The sequence below is a fragment of the Dermacentor silvarum genome, chromosome 8 (assembly GCF_013339745.2).
Source record: "Dermacentor silvarum isolate Dsil-2018 chromosome 8, BIME_Dsil_1.4, whole genome shotgun sequence".
Lineage (NCBI taxonomy): Eukaryota > Metazoa > Arthropoda > Arachnida > Ixodida > Ixodidae > Dermacentor > Dermacentor silvarum.
Genome location: NC_051161.1, coordinates 25,344,102 through 25,359,842, shown reverse-complemented (window position 1 = coordinate 25,359,842; position 15,741 = coordinate 25,344,102). Strand labels below are relative to the sequence as shown.

Here is a 15,741-nt window from a genome sequence, read left to right as displayed (position 1 = left end):
CGCTAGGTCACGTGGCTTTTCTACACGCGGACACGATTCTGGGGGAACCAGCCCTTAACAGCTTCGCTGTAGAAAAAAATTCACACAATACACAGCGCGCACAAGATAAATCAGAAGAGCTGGCTTGATGATATCAGCACAGGATGTGCTGAGGTGGTATGAAGCGCACGTCTTCATATAAACTAGTATAAATGTCGCCCAGCCGTTCATACAGGTACACCTGACGAAAGAAGGAAATGAATAAATGATGAGAAAAGCGAAACACGAAACAAGTGGAATACGGTTAAGAAATATGCTACCCATCTGCTTGTTCTGCCTATCGCGAACGTGCTAGACAATGCGAATCACTCATGACACTACGGCCCTATAAATACACGTCGTGACCACAAACTTTTCTTTTGTCATCATAAAAACTCTTCGCTCTCTGTGCTGTTTCGTAGTGTGTGCGGGTTGTCTGTCGACTGAAAAACTCGTCGATAGTTGACCGTGGTTATGCTCGTTGATGGCGCCGTATTTTCAAGTGAAGACACGAAACCTATGAACACGGAAAGACGAAGAGTGCAGGAATAAGCAATTTTGTAATTGAGAGCCCTAAAGCGTCGCATTTATAGTGGGAATAATCAATATTACTATAGTGATGCAATGCCATTAAACATTTTGCCTACTAGCAGATACTTTATGTTTTGATGAAATCGGCTTTCAGATTTCTCCGTCTAAGTTGGCAGCTACTGCCTATCATCATCGCCAGAGAGCACGACCGTCCCTGAAACGTTTTCGACTGAACGATTCTCTTATATACCATGGGTAAAACAACGTAGATACCTTGGTGTAATTAGAGATGACCGCATCAGATGGCGACCTGATGTTGAAGCTGTGCATAAATCATCCCCGTCTTTTCTAAAATATGTGATAGCACTGACAGTTAGAGGTACTGGCTGTGATCATTCAACGGCTCTACGAGTGTGTCAAGAAACAGGGCTGTCAAGACTACTTTATGCTTTGCCTCTGTTCAATGTTTCATCTCGACTGATGGCACAGCTAGAGAAATATCATCGAGTGGCTCTTCGAGCAATAATAGGCCTTCCACGCCTCGCACAATCGAACGCTTTACTTGCCGAAGACAGAAAACTACCACCGAGACTATAAAAGCTGATCAAAGGGCTTTACACCACAAAGATCGTCTCTGTCGGGCCCACGACGGCAGAAAGCTTATTGAGCTAGTGCTCAGCAAGTCGGAGTCGCCAATGGGGAAAATGACATCTGCCTTCCTCGAGATTGTTAATGCCGGAGATTAAGACGCCGCGCTTGAGCGAAAGTACAACCGCCCTCGGCTGCTCGTCCATTTAAGTGTACCAGGAGTTCGAAAGAAAACAGGGGTATGACCTGCAGGTCTACGCCAACTGACAGCGTTCCTTCTAGAAGACGCACATGAAAAATTTACTCAAGTTTACGCGGACGCCTCTGTTCACGAAGGCAGTGCAATTGCTGCATTTTCATTGCGTAGAAGCTGAAGCACAGCGTTCTATTGGAATAGGTTATACGGCGTCTTCAACATCTGCATAACTATTCAGTATTAATATGGCTCTGAAGTATATTATCCAAAAACCAAAATTATCAAAGGCTGTTATTGTAAGTGACTCCCGCGAAGCTCTAAGCTGGCTTTCCAGCGCCAACGCAGACTCACCGCTTCTACGCGAAGTTTTTAAGATGGCCCATCAGATCACATCCGAGTGAAGAACCGCGACGTTTCAGTGGATACCACCTCACGCATTGGGGTCTCGGAAAACGAGCCCGCTGAGAGCTGGCGGCATCAGAACACGAGCTTGTTTTCACAGATGACACTTTATGCAAATTTGACGCCACTAGACTGCTTATGCGTCACCACCTATACAGCGCTTACACCAGGATAAACGTGTAACCAAGGGTTCGTACCCTACACCAATCACTGGCCGTGCCCTCAATCGCCGCAGTAGGTCTCAATTGCTAAAGTTACGCATCGGGTGTGTAAATGTCACACGTCTCCTTCAACGACAGGGACGTGCGTATAGAGCCCTTCGTGCTTCGCTTGAGTCCAACTTTCTGCACATGTCGCTGTGTGCTGTTGAACAAGTTTGGACAACTTAATCTTGCATGAACTGCGCTTAATGATATGTTGTTTCCGGGGAATCGTGCGTCCACTCGATATGAGGCTCACAAAGCTGTACTGGAAATTTTGTTAACCACGGGGCTAGGCTGTCATCTGTAACGCTAGCATTCTGCGCCTGACTGTGTGACGTGTTGTTTATTCCTCTGTTTTTATTTATCTCCTTCTATTCCTAATTTTATATCTTCTCTGCAAGCGTGGTGTCCCTCTTAGAAGACAATTGCTAACCTGCTTTTCTTTCTCTTTGTTGATTTGTATGTGTGTTCGCATGATTATTAACAATAATAATTCCGCTGCATCGCCGTCAAAGCCACTATTTAATATAGAGACGTAGCCTACCATTGGTACTGTAAAAATATATATAGTCAATGACACCAGTGCGTTTGCTGTTTCTTTGTTCTTGTCTTGCCGCCCTCCTCCTCCTTCATAGGGCCGTTTTGTCTCCGACCCTCTTCTCTATGCTGAGTAGCATGTACGCACCTACATACATGTCAGCAGAATTCTCTGTATTTCAATAAAGAGCTCTCTCGACCTCTCTGTGATAGGTGGTGGGTTCGTAATTAATTTTTTTTTCTGTATAGACTCAATACTGTAAACTTGATATTTAACATCATTTCCTAATTATAAAAACCCCGACATACTATAAGTTATAGGGACCGCATTAAGAATAATGCAAAAGTAACTTTTGTTGACACACACATGAGGACTCCACACATGTGGGTATAGTGTCTGCTATCTTGTACGAAAATGCTACTTAATAAAGCGCATTGGACGTGCGATATGCACTTACGCTATCGTCGAATTCAGTTTTCTACTCTTCCTCGCAAAAAGGATAAATATAGAGGGGCGGTCATTCTTTTAACCACATCTTGACAGTGAAGTTGAGGTCGTTTTTGTGTCCAGTAGATGTCGTCATATATATAATTTCGTTGCTTGGAGCAACTGAACTATTGAAGACGACAAATCTGGTCAGCACAGCCAACAAGGGGCAATCACTGATACTGAATGGCGATAGAAAAGTTACAGCTGGTAAAAATAGACATTTAACTTCTACTTCGGTACTGACACTGAATGACGAGGCATACTCGGCTTGAAGACACTTGCAGATCCATAACCTAACCGTTTCATCAGCTTTCGTATAATGATTTCAAAGTGATCCGTTTGCAGAAAAAGCTCGCATAAAATCCATCGGTTCTAGCTCTCGGTGATGGTAGCTATATGGGCTTGTTGGTAGGTTATCTTCTGATTTGTTGTCGCGCAGGTACCACGACACACAGACAGAGAAGGAACATGAGGCAACGCACAGCGCTATGTGTGTTGTCTCATGGCGTGCCTGTGCGACAAATTAGAAGATGGCCTACCTCCTGGATTTCTTATTCTGAATGAATGAATCAGTTTTATTTAAGATGGGATGGCTCTGTGGCCTATGCTGGGGTGCGAGAAATGAGTAGGGCTATAGAGAAGAGAGGCGGGATAAATAAACTCGTTCTCGAAGATAAACCCGAAGATAAACTCGTTCTCTGTCGCGTGCTGTCATTCGTCTGTCTCTGCCTACCGCTCCGTCCCGTCACTTATCATTCACGCGTATGTCGCTGCAGATGAACGTTTCTTACTGCGCAGTTTTTTCATAATGCAAGTTTCTGCACATTTAAACTTTTTTTTTTCTTTATCGTTGCGCAGATGCCTTCTGCAGAAATTTGTTTCAACAATGATTTAGTAGCCTGCTGTGGGTGTCTCACGGATTGCGTTCCTTTTAATCACAGATTCATGCAGCGAGTGTTGCCTTTTTCACTACTTGCGTGCAAGAAACTTCCCTCTGTCCGCATGTGTGAAGTTAACAACCGGTATCACATAATAAAGTAGCCGTGCCCACTTTCTCAATACGTTCGTTACAGCTCTCACATAGTCTCAGAAATTACCACAATTAAACTTATTCCGTCCTCTATTGAAAGTGCCATCTCGACCCTTACAGCCGCACATGCAGGAAAACTGTTCTGTACTATCAGCAATTCATTTGCGTTTGAGTGGACTGTTAGACTGTAGTTCTCACGGACGTTCTCTTCCTCCTTTATTTCTTTTTCTTTAGCGCGTTTGCTTTATCTCTCCGCTATTCTTTCCGTTTCCTTTCTCGCCTTGCCCTTCCCCCAGTGTAGGGTAGCAAACCAGAACTACTTCCGATTAAGCTGCCTGCCTTTCGCACCCAATTCCCCCTCCCCCTCCCCCTCTCAGGCATTCACGCGTAAATTCCGGGCTCCATTCTTTGCATTCTTTGTTTGATTTTATAGTTTGCATTTGCGTTCCGTGCACTCACGTAGTGTGGTCCCGGTGTGGGCGCAGTGTAGTTGCAGGTGTAGGTGTCGTCCTTGTTGTCCGTCACCTTGGCTTGCACCGGCCGCTCCTTCTCGTCCGTGATCTTCACCTTGGGTTTGGCTGCAGTAGCACGCACGGAGCGGCATTAATCGCGCGGCGACACAGAGCCGTGGTGAATGCACGACATTGCATAAAAAAAAAAGGAAGCGTCTTTACTGCAGCACGTGCTGGAACGTACAGTGACTCACCTGCTGTCCGTGTCCTTTGTGAAGCAGAGAGAAATACGAGAAAACGCAAGACATAAACCACTGGGTCATTTATAAATCTGCGAGTTTTATCCCTTCACACAATACAGTGCTTGATGTAAATGGCTCCTTGGTTTTATATTTACGGCTGACATATTTGCGGCATTTACTGCATCGGCTCAAAGGAAGAAAAGCGATGAGGTGGCTGAAGTTTCAGTGTCGTTAAAGTGAAATGTTTAATTCGAAACGCAGAAAGAAGCCAGTAAACGTGCAGTACTGACCAAGCACATCAATGCAGCTATCATTGAACTTCCGGACAGTGAAAGCGATGTCATTCAAGCAAAAGCTTCTGTTTTTCTAAAAATAAAGGTAAGAAAGAAAGCACTTCCGAGGGGCCCTGCAACATCTTCTTAGAGAGGTGTGCGGAATGTGTCCGATAGTAAAGGGCATCATGTCCGAATCCTTTCCAGCAAAAAGTGTTTGGTTGCGCTTCGTATGAACGGTTTTTGTAGGTCCTCACATAGTACTTTTGCCACGCCTTCGCCCCCCACTCCTCTTCCCCCCATATCATTGCTTATAATGTGCTTATACTGCACTCGTTCTTTTCCCGTGTCTCTCTTTTTTGTGTGGTGTCCTGTTTCTCAGTTTTGCGCATTTAGCAATCAGACATTAGAATGAACCAACTAGCCCCTCAAGACATTCTAATTAACTGTGTTCGAAGCTCTGTCGACGTGGACATGGTGCCCACGTTGCTCGGCCCATCATCGCGCTGAGCTTTTGGATTGGCATGGCCTTCAAGATCGGTCCGTCCAGTCGCCAGACTTTGGATGCCATAGCCTGGTACAGTGTTAACATTCTCCTCTACCAGACGGCGCTACCGTCTTATTAGTCAAGATGCTTTTTGTGTTTGGTTTTGCCGACAACAGTGCATAGTCGTGGCGCATAAACAAATCTGACCGTGCTTACTGGTGCGCCACAGTAAAGAAGAAAAGCGGCGACAATTACAAGAAGTTGTAGGGTGAAGCAGGCGGTCTTTCGAGTGAGACCGTAGTCTCGCTGTAATGTGTACTGGTGCTGGAATGTTTAGTTAATCTGTTCATAAGCGCGTTATCGTGTTTAGTTACCGTGGTGAAAGCAATATTGCACCACCAATTTAAAGCCTGACCGAAAAGAGAGTGTTCTGATGCTAGCGTCTTCGCCACGCGCGTCTTCTTCTGGCGCACTTATGCGATAATGTTCAACGTTCCGACATCAGAAGAGTTGCGATGTGGGTCGGTTGGTACACATTCATGAGAATTAAACCAGTCAAAAGACGATGTACAGAGGAGAGACGTGGCCCGCAAAACGACTGGACTCACAACTGTGCCTTAGTGGGGGAAAAAAAGAAGAAAACCGTCTTCCAGGAAAACCAGGCGAGCATGCGCAGCTTAAGAGCCAAACGCACACACAAAACGATGTTGATTGAGAGATAGACCAAGTAGCTATAGCACCAGTGCGACAGGAAACTTAGTTCCTTCTGCATCAGTGAGATCGGTCGTGTTTACCACGTCTCTGTTCTGTTCATCGCCTTTTGACTGGTATAATTCCGACATCAGTTGGATTCGAAGCGACGCATTCTTCTTTTTACCTTTTCCTGCAGCCTTGCAGTCAATGTAGAATTTGGTGGGTGTCTGAGACGTCACGCCCTTCTCGACGCCCGGACCATAGACGCGGACTTTTCCTGGATCCGTGTTGTCAGCCACGTTGACCTGACAAAGGCAATTAAAATATAGCGCGATTACTTCACCAGGAAGTAGCATGCGATACCACCTGTCTGACGACTAAATGTAGTGACACCTTTAGCGATCATGCTTGCTTCACCTAATGTATCTGTGACGGCATTTTCTTTTTTAATGCCGTGTCACTTCTGTTAAACATTATGACAATCAACCACCGTGCAAAGGTCGGCAACAATAATGTTGCTAGCACTTCTAGTATTATCAAAACCAATTCATGAGTCACTTTGGTCACTCGGTGCTGTAGAGGAAATGGCTCGTTTCCCTCAAGACTAATTGAGATGATAAATATTACTGAAGCTTGTGCATTGTTCTTGCATTCAGTGCTTGATTCACACCTCGAAATCACTTTGGCCTTCACCTAACTAACATGCGCTTTCTGCTTAAAACTTTGCTTTGCTCCGTGTTGAAGGTACTGTAGCTTGCTGGAAACCCAACCAATCATGGCTGGTTACTGCTACACCATGCCTGGTGAAATTTCGTCGCATAAATAAAAAATGAAACTGTTCGCGATACATTGCACTGCAAAATTTAATTTCGTGACGCACAGGGACGTTCACCGCAATTTCGTTGACCCCGTAAGCCGTTATAAGTCGATACAAGAAATAAACGTATCCAAAGTTCCGAAAGGCACGACTTAGTAATGCGAAACTATGTGGTCATGTCATTCATTGGTTTATTTTGGCTTAAAGGTGGGAGTCAGGTATAATCATAATTCCATAAAAATAGTAAGCATGTCGTCTACACCTGTAGATTTCTTTACCACGGAAATGTTTTTGTCAAGTCTACGCACATGGTTCGAGTACTCGTACATATCGACGAACGTTCTGCAGAAGGTAGTACATGCCATTGGCTCTTGTTGAATTGTTAGCGATAAACGCTTATATTAGTGACACTCGCCTGAAGTGATGCTAGGCGTAGTTTTCACTTGGATCATTAGGCTTATGGGATTTTTGTTACATCGAAGCTAGTTTTGAACGAATAAAAAGTATATTGTCCAGGTCTTACCCCATTAAGTTGCCCATAAAAGTTGGTCTTGCCTGTCTGCGTTCTCGATGTACTTGTCTTGGCGCCTAAAGCGTAGCATATCAAGCCACACTGCATTGCCGTGTGGCATCGAGCAACCGAAGTGACGCCTGATAAGGTGAAGTGCACTCGCTGAATGTGACACATGCTTTTGGCAGTCCTGACAGGGATCCATGTCTGCACGCCTGACAGGAGCATGACGCCTGTCACGACGAATAAGCAGGCAGTGTGAATCACACGTAACATGCTGGAGGACGATAACGCAGCTGTTTAGACATAGCAATCTCTTTCACAAAACTTGAAATTACAGAAGCTCGCACAGGCGCAGGCAGTAGTCGGAAGAGAAAAAGGGAAGCAAGGCAAAGCCTATATGACAAAGCAAAGCAAGGTTTACTATAAGTGATCCACTCGAACAAGCTACGTATCAGAAACTTTCAAGCAATGCTTTCTTCAAATAAAAGGTTCGTTTCTCCATGCTAGCAAAATGCAAAAGAAGGGTGCACACGATACAACAACGACTGCGAGGCTGGTGCCGACCTCTAAATAAATAAAGTTATTTCTAATCCAGCCATTTGTAAGTACTTGTTCGGTTTTATAGACAATTTTTTTTTCTGCGTTGAAAGAAGCTTGCCAGTTTTGCCAGCACAGCTAGCACAAGCGAGCGCATGCAGGTGAATCCCAGAAGGATAAGTACAGAAGGAGACAGGTAAGTGTGAGTAAATGAATGAGGAAGGGGACACAGTGCAGGGGACCGCGGTGCAAAAGAACCGAAAGAAGAGAGTGAAGCGGAGGCGCTACCCGGAAGGGGCTTCCGGGCACGGCGACGCAGGAGTAGTTGACCTGCACCGTGTGCTTGTCGTTGGACTCGGGCTTGTACGTGCACGTGTACGTGTCGTCGCCGTTGTCCTTGACCTTGACGTCGACGGGCCGGCTCTGCGAGTCGGCCACGATGACCTCGAGCGGTGCCTTGCCGCCGGCCTGGCGAGCGTCGACCGTGAACTGGGTCGGCTGGCCCTGGAGCACGCCCGTGGGTTGAAGTCCCGGACCGCTGGCCACCACCTGAAGCGGTGAAGCGTTGCACAGAGATCGCATCGTGCCGAAAGACGTGGAACCGTAAAAAAAAAAAAAAAAAGAAACGTCGCTAGTCGACACTTGCACCACATCTGTAAAATGCATCTGGGAGAAAGGCGTTTGGCCTTCTCCCGTCGTCGGTGGAGAGTCCCCGTGACAGCTCTCCACGTGGAAGCGAGACCGTCTTCGAATTTGCGCGAAGAAAATGGAAATGAAAAGGCCCATTTTCATTTATTGTGTAACGAATCGGGTAGTGCTCGGAAACGGGGTTTTCTGTGCAAACAAGAACTGGGCACTCATAACCCATGATAAACATAAGAAACATGTGAATGAGAAGTATGCGAATGCATGTGATACCGAAATGTAACGGAAGAAAAGGGAGTTCAGGGTTACAACATGTAGCATGCTGGCCTGTTGTCCAGAGTATGACGAAATATTGCTTGGGGAGAGAAGAGCGTGGTAGAAGAAATCATACACTATCAAACGCAAAATTAGCATTATATTGATGTTCTGGCCCCCTAGCACGATTGCCCTTATCTCGCCTTCGCAAAGCTTCCATGAAATACCAGATAAAATAAAACACAAAGTTTTATTGGAGCTACTTGCATAGGTGTCAGATACTTTTCTACTTTATTCTTTGAGATTTGTCATCTGGCTCTTTCTCTCCTCTTTCCTCCCCTTCTTTCTATCTTCCATTTCTATGTTTCCGTCTCCTCCTTTCTAAAGAGTAGGCAGGCGTTGTGCCCTTTCCGGTGGCAGTTGCCAGCCTGCTCCTCACTTTTCCTTTCCTGCCAAATGTATATATGTGTTCAAATATGTGGGAAATATGTACACGCACATTACGTCTTTCTTTGCGCACATAATTGAGGCTGCTGCGCATATAATGTTTTGCTAACGACGCTCCCTTGCTGAGCGGTGAAGCGTCAATATGTTGTTGTTTTGTTTCTTATTCGACCTCCAGCAGTAAAACCTTTTCTACCGCGATACTTATCTGATCATCATGAACATCTCTCCATAATCACTTCCACTTCTCTATAATGCTGAAGTACCACGAATGATTTCGTCTGAAATATCAACGAATTCGAAGGAAATCAAACGAATCAGTGCACTAAGTGAGGACACACAAGATAGGAGACAGAAACAACGCTGCTGTCCGTCTTAGCCCTTTAGCTGATACTTCAAAGATGGTCGTAGATGATCCATCAAGGTAGTTCAGGATGGTACTTCGATACGCTTCAACTTCCTCAGCCTTAACTGAACGGAAGCCTTTCACAAGTAAACTCGCCTTGTCCGGCTGGACGGTGCTCTGGGGAAGGATGGTGGCGATCCAGGGCGACTTGGGAATGTCCTCGCTATTGCACAGCACGTGCACGGCGTACTCGCCGGGAGCCGTGGGGAAGTACTTGACGTCGGCCGATCCGTCGCCGTTGTCGTAGCACTCGATCTTGGCCTTGGACGGGCCCTCGATGGCGAAGCCCAACTGACCGGTCTCGCCGTTCGTGTCCACGGTGAAGGTGGCCGGATAGCCGACCAGGCCGCCGGACAGGCCAGGACCGTAGGCGACGATCTTGGACTCCTTGTAGGGCCCCACGTTCACCTCGTACGGGCTGCGCGGGATCTCCTGGCCTCCGTACGTGATCATGACCACGTAGCGACCCTCCTTGGCCGGATGGTAGTTGCACTCGAAAGTCTTGTCTGGCTTTGGCGTGATGTTGACCTTCTCGACGCTGCCGCCTGTATGCGACGATGGGAGTAAGTGAAGCTCATTAGAAGCGTATGAACGCATGTATACATTGGTTGAATAATAAATCGATCGACTAATTCATTGATGGAAGAAACTTAAACATCTCAAGCCGAACCCTATGCTGTGACGAACGCCATAGTGACATGGTTCGGGTAAATCTTGGCTCTTTAACATGCCCCTAAATCTAAAAGCGCCTTTTTTTATTCAATCCTCATCGGGACATGGCCTCCGAGGCAGGGGATCGATACTGCGACCCTTGCCGTCATTGGGTCGTGCGAAGTAGCAGAATGCCATAGACGCTGAGCAACTGAAGCGGGTCGTCGAAGAAAAAAAACGTTTACGGATGCACGATTTTACTGCATTTGTTTATGTACTTCACGCACCTAATACTTGCCCGTATTTGATTGTATAGAAGAACGCACGTGTTTGTTATAAAATAACGCGTGATATTTTTTTCTACAGTGAGCTGGTAGACAGGCGACACTAACTTGTATTTATCGAATATAAAACACGAATACGACGCATATTTTTTTCTGCTTTATGTTTCAGACATTCTTGTAAGTACTACTTGATGAAAGACTAGGATGCAGCTGTGACGTAAATTTAGCATCCGCGTGCCAAAAACGATTAGCGCGCACAGAACCGTTCAGTTTGGCTTCACTGCAGTATGATCCTTGATGCGGTGAAGCCACACCACACTGACAGGTTCTTAAAAGGGTGGTTCGCCTTTCTACGAGAAGCCCGCTAATTTTGAAGCTGAACTGCTTGCTTACTACAAAGCACTATATAACTTGAAGGAGATACCTCGCACAAAGCTGGCTGAAGCTAAGCTCCAACTTTGACTTTTTATAACAAAACGTTTATGCTTACATTTAGTTAAACATTTCGTTATACTCATTGGTCTGCTATATTTTTTTTGTGTGATGCCATGCCCTGCGGCATAGTTATTTATTTAAGCGAAAGCGCGGAGGCCTTCCTCACGCGGAAATTTCGGTAGTGGTTTGATGAACCAATTGTCGTCCATTAGCCAACGCCTATAACTACCTTCCTAATCCGTTCGTAACTTGGCATCTCTCAGCATCCTTTTTCGAGTATCCCTCGTTACTGGGCGAAGCTACAACATGTAGTGAATGTCCGCTTTAGACGCTGGAGCAGCGCACTTAGGACAGTACACTGGGTCTTCGGATGTTAGACCCCAGGCCCAGGTGACGGAAGATGTCATTCACTCCACCCGATAAATATCATTGGGGGGGGGGGGGGGGGGTAAAGCAGTCACACGGAGGGATTAAGGCGCGCGGGTCCCGACGGAGAAGTGATTTTTGTGCTGAAAGAACAGGGCTGAGATCTGAGGCGAGGGTATCGGATGGGATTTCCGGTGCGGAATTGCAACGCGCATCGCTAGACCCACGCACTGGTTATGACCATGTCCCTGCATCCAATGCACATCGACGGTGAATGGTGATGACCTGTGAAGATTGTGTATGTTCTCGTCAATTCGTGGCATCTTGCAAACTTTCTTGAGGTGGTGTGCAGCGCTGAGAGAGTTATTAAACAAGTTCATTACACTAATTTAATTCGTGTTTCATTTCACTCAGAAGTGTCCTCTCAATTACAGCATCCGAAAAGAGATTTCGGAGTCTCTTCCTGGAAGGAAAGGCTGAGACAGACGAATTGCCTGCTATCAGAACCTATTGAAATGGACACAGCGGAGTGCAGCCTGTCGAAAAGCAACGAGTACATATATTCATAATCAGGCGCTTAAGTGCCACGACTGAATTTGGCAACACATCAAAGTTGGTCAGGACACTTAGCCGCCTGCCCACTGCGACATTTAAGGTAATGTAATTCGACGAGAACGAGGTGATCCAAGTAAGCTCATTTTCGTGGAAAGGTGGGTTAAACTGAATTCGTTCAGCTGGATCTTGACGTGATCTAACCCGCATTCTCACAGGAAAACAAACAGTTTTTTTTTAGATAAGAGGAAACGTTGAGTAGATTGGCAAACAGCCTTGAAAACGTCGGCGACTGTACCAAAGGCAACGCAGAGGGTCGTTCGCATTTCAATTCGTTCTGGTAGCACTGCTGTCAGTTATTTTAGTTCCTATAATAGTTGGTTTTGCACTGTAGTTTTTTTTTTTTTTTTCAAGTGAATCACTATTGAGATTGTACGAATGGATGGGGAAAAAAAAAAGGGGGGGGGGGTTCTACGTACCTGGACCGAGCACCTTGACTTGCAGCTCGCCTTCGCCAGCGTTCTCGGTGAACACCTTGAAGTCAGCCACGTCTCCAACGCGAACGCCGTTCTTCTGGAGACCGCGTCCGGAGGCACGGACGCGACGTGGGTTGCAAGCTGCACGGGCAGGAACGAAGCAGGAAATCGTACTTCCTCCGGCGGCTTAGTTAAGCAAACACAAGCAACGCCAGTGCTGACATACATACGCCGAGAACTGCAAACATGATCGAGTCGAAGGAGCCTCAAGCGGCGCACGCGACTGTGTAGGCTTGTTTTCTTGCAAGACCGATGGCCAAACTTACGTCACTTGTGCTGGATTCGCAGCGATTGGTTGGCGCAGCTTGTAGCATTTTCATGTTTAACACTTGTATGAGTAATGTGCTCTTTAAGAAGTGGTGCTTCTGAGAAACACGGGCCATCTTACGATTGTAAAGACTAGTGCCTGTATAAAGGATTTTTGAGAACGCCGCTTGCTGCCGCTGGATTGTGTACGCAGTTTGCTTCGTTGGTGCTCCTCTCTCCTGCACATTTTCTCCTACCTCCACTTCAGGGCAGCCAACCAGAACTACCTCTGGTTAACTTCTCTAACTTTATGTACATCCTTTATCTCCTTCTTCCTGGATTACAATCTGTACTTAAGGGCATTTTCAATGCTGCCATTTGCCTCCTAACCATTATTCCAGATGATTTTAGATATGTAAGCTTCTTGATCACTCAAGATGGTTGCCAGTCAAGGCAAGCTCGCTCTTTAGGGTTTAAAAAAGCGGCCTCTGTTGAGCAAAGTTTTGCTCGTACGTTTCAGATTTGTGCAGAGTGACAGGAAGTAATTGCCAGCTGCATTCAGAAAACGTTGTAATTAACGAGCTCGTATTTATTTTGTTTATTATAGTTTGTTTTTTAGCTTTGCAGGCGGGGTTTTCACAAATACATTTTCATGCGCATAGCGAAGAATCCTGCAGTCACAAAAGCCGACAAATGCGCTGGCGAACTGACGTGCTCAAAAAAAAAAAAAAAGAAAGAAAGAAACACTTTAGTTTTTCTATGATTTAATCGCCTTCAGTAATCTTTGGTTTCTTTTATAGGTCCTTAAAAAGTAAGTGTCTCATTATGCTTCATTATTTCACATCTCCAAATGGGTAAGATTTAACCCGTTAAAGTTATTTTGCAGACATGTATACTACCTAGACCTCAAATCGACATTGATCTTCGAAGCTTCCTAAAATAAAAGCAGACTTTTAGTGACCTTTTGCTCGGCCGTGGAGGTTAGCGAACATGTATGCAATAGCAAAGGTAAAGTGTGCAGCTTAGATCTATTTTAGATCCTGAGATAGAAAACAGAGGGCCCTGAACGATGATTAATAACGACTTTCGAGGCGAATGGTTTTCAGAACGCACACTTAATCGTTCAAATTTTAGATTATCTGTCAGGGTCGTCAACAAACGATGATTGATTTGCCTTGCCTGCTCCCTAACCTGCGAAACATGACGACAAACGATTTTAGTAGGCTTATATGAAAATCGAATGTTGCACCTTCATGGAAATTGTCTGTCCTGTCGTTGACTCAGCTCTAGTATTCCAGCCGGGATACAGATGGATCCGCATGTACTGTCTGGAGATCTTCGGACAGTCCTGAACAGTTTATTTATTTTACGATGAACCAACGCTACCTAACTGCCAGTAAGTTGAATACACATATTCTTGTTATCAATAATTACAATTACCATTGACAAGCTTTAAAACACTGTCTTGTCGCTCTTTGGCCATAACTGGCCTTTGAGCCATTAAAATTCGTGCGTTACTGTTTCTTACTGCTAACGAGTGTTCATTATATTATGCGATAAATAACGTTAGACAAAGCTCTGGCTTTGAGGAGAAGTCAATGCACACAAATATCGCGGATGCGAACGACAATGCGAATTAAAAAGACGACCCGGTGAAACGGATTAAGCTCCAGGTATATGGCAGTGCCTTCTCAGGCAGTCAAGCACAAGAAAAGGGGGCTAATAATGACAAAAAAGAAACGCACGTGGTCCGACGTTGACCTTGAAGGGGCTTCCAGGCACGGGTTGTCCTGCGAACAGGACAGTTGACCTGGTGCGGCCCTTCCATGGACTGGCACGTACTCGCAGTGGTGCTCGTCCTCGTTTGTCTTCTTCACGCGGCAGGGGAACGCGTTGCGCCCGCCCTTCGGGTCCACGATCTCCACCTCCACCTGGCCTTTGCCGGCAGCTGCGTTCGATAGTAAATCAGTCACACATCCCTGGTATCGTCAAATATTGCACAGCCAGTGTGGCAAAGTACGAAAAGCCCCGACCCCGTAGCTTAGCTCGTAGGATCGAGCGTAGAGTTTTTAGGGTTTAGTGGGTCATTCAACGCAAAGGAGTGGCAAGTCAGAAAATGTCGCGTCAGTACTCCTTCGAAGCCTCTGCACCGTGCATTAGTAAATCTTGTTTCAGGTATCATATATATAGACCGTATTAGGGTTTTTTAAACAATAAAGAGTTCATGAAGGACTGTAGCTAAAAAATGTTTTATCAGCGCCGGAGGCATGAGGCATGCATCATGCCTCCGGCGTGGAAAAAAAGTAAAAAAAAAGTTCGTTCGATTTGAAGGCTGCCAAGTATACGATGATGACGAAATGAAGAAGACGCACGCATAGCTCTGCGCGTCTTGTCGTCCATGTCCTTCTTAGTGCTGTTCAGATCAAAACATGTCAACTAATAATCTCAATTTCTAACGCTACAAAGGGTCAGTGGGGATCGCGGGATTGGGGTAGGTAGTAAGTAAAAATATTTGGAGGACGGTTAAGCTTCGCCTTTAAGAGTGGAACGCGATAGCATTCAAAGATCCCTGTCTGCTTATCAGACTTTTTTTCTCGTATATTCAGATTACAATCCGACGCTATCATGTCTGTAGGTTGTGGTGAAGTCGTACTTTACGATTTTTATGACGGATTTTACTTTGAGAAACTTGATTTTTGTTCACTAACGCCTTGCGCCACGCGAAGGGCCTGCCCGGTTGGGGTGGTTCGGGATGATGTGGTTTGGCATGATTATTTCCGCCATGACGCCGATGCTTACGCCGAAACCGACGCCGACACCAACGCCGACGCCGGATTTTCTGCGACACGGGGCCCTAAACGCTATCGGGGTTAAAATGGAGACGATGGAGAGTAATTGTATTAGAGTGACCG

General features: G+C 45.8%; 2 protein-coding genes across 2 annotated transcripts in view; one reads left to right on the top strand and one right to left on the bottom strand.

The window, feature by feature from the left end:
- Positions 1-15,741, top strand: part of LOC125947593 (uncharacterized) — a 127,748-nt gene that overhangs the window by 46,176 nt on the left and 65,831 nt on the right. The window lies entirely within an intron of this gene.
- LOC119460830 (filamin-A-like) overlaps positions 1-15,741 on the bottom strand; it is a 115,532-nt gene that overhangs the window by 52,426 nt on the left and 47,365 nt on the right. Inside the window, 7 exon segments of the mRNA XM_037721927.2 lie at positions 4,455-4,573; positions 6,326-6,446; positions 8,298-8,558; positions 9,856-10,304; positions 12,527-12,664; positions 14,575-14,665; positions 14,668-14,777. Coding sequence (XP_037577855.1) covers positions 4,455-4,573; positions 6,326-6,446; positions 8,298-8,558; positions 9,856-10,304; positions 12,527-12,664; positions 14,575-14,665; positions 14,668-14,777 — 1,289 coding nt within the window.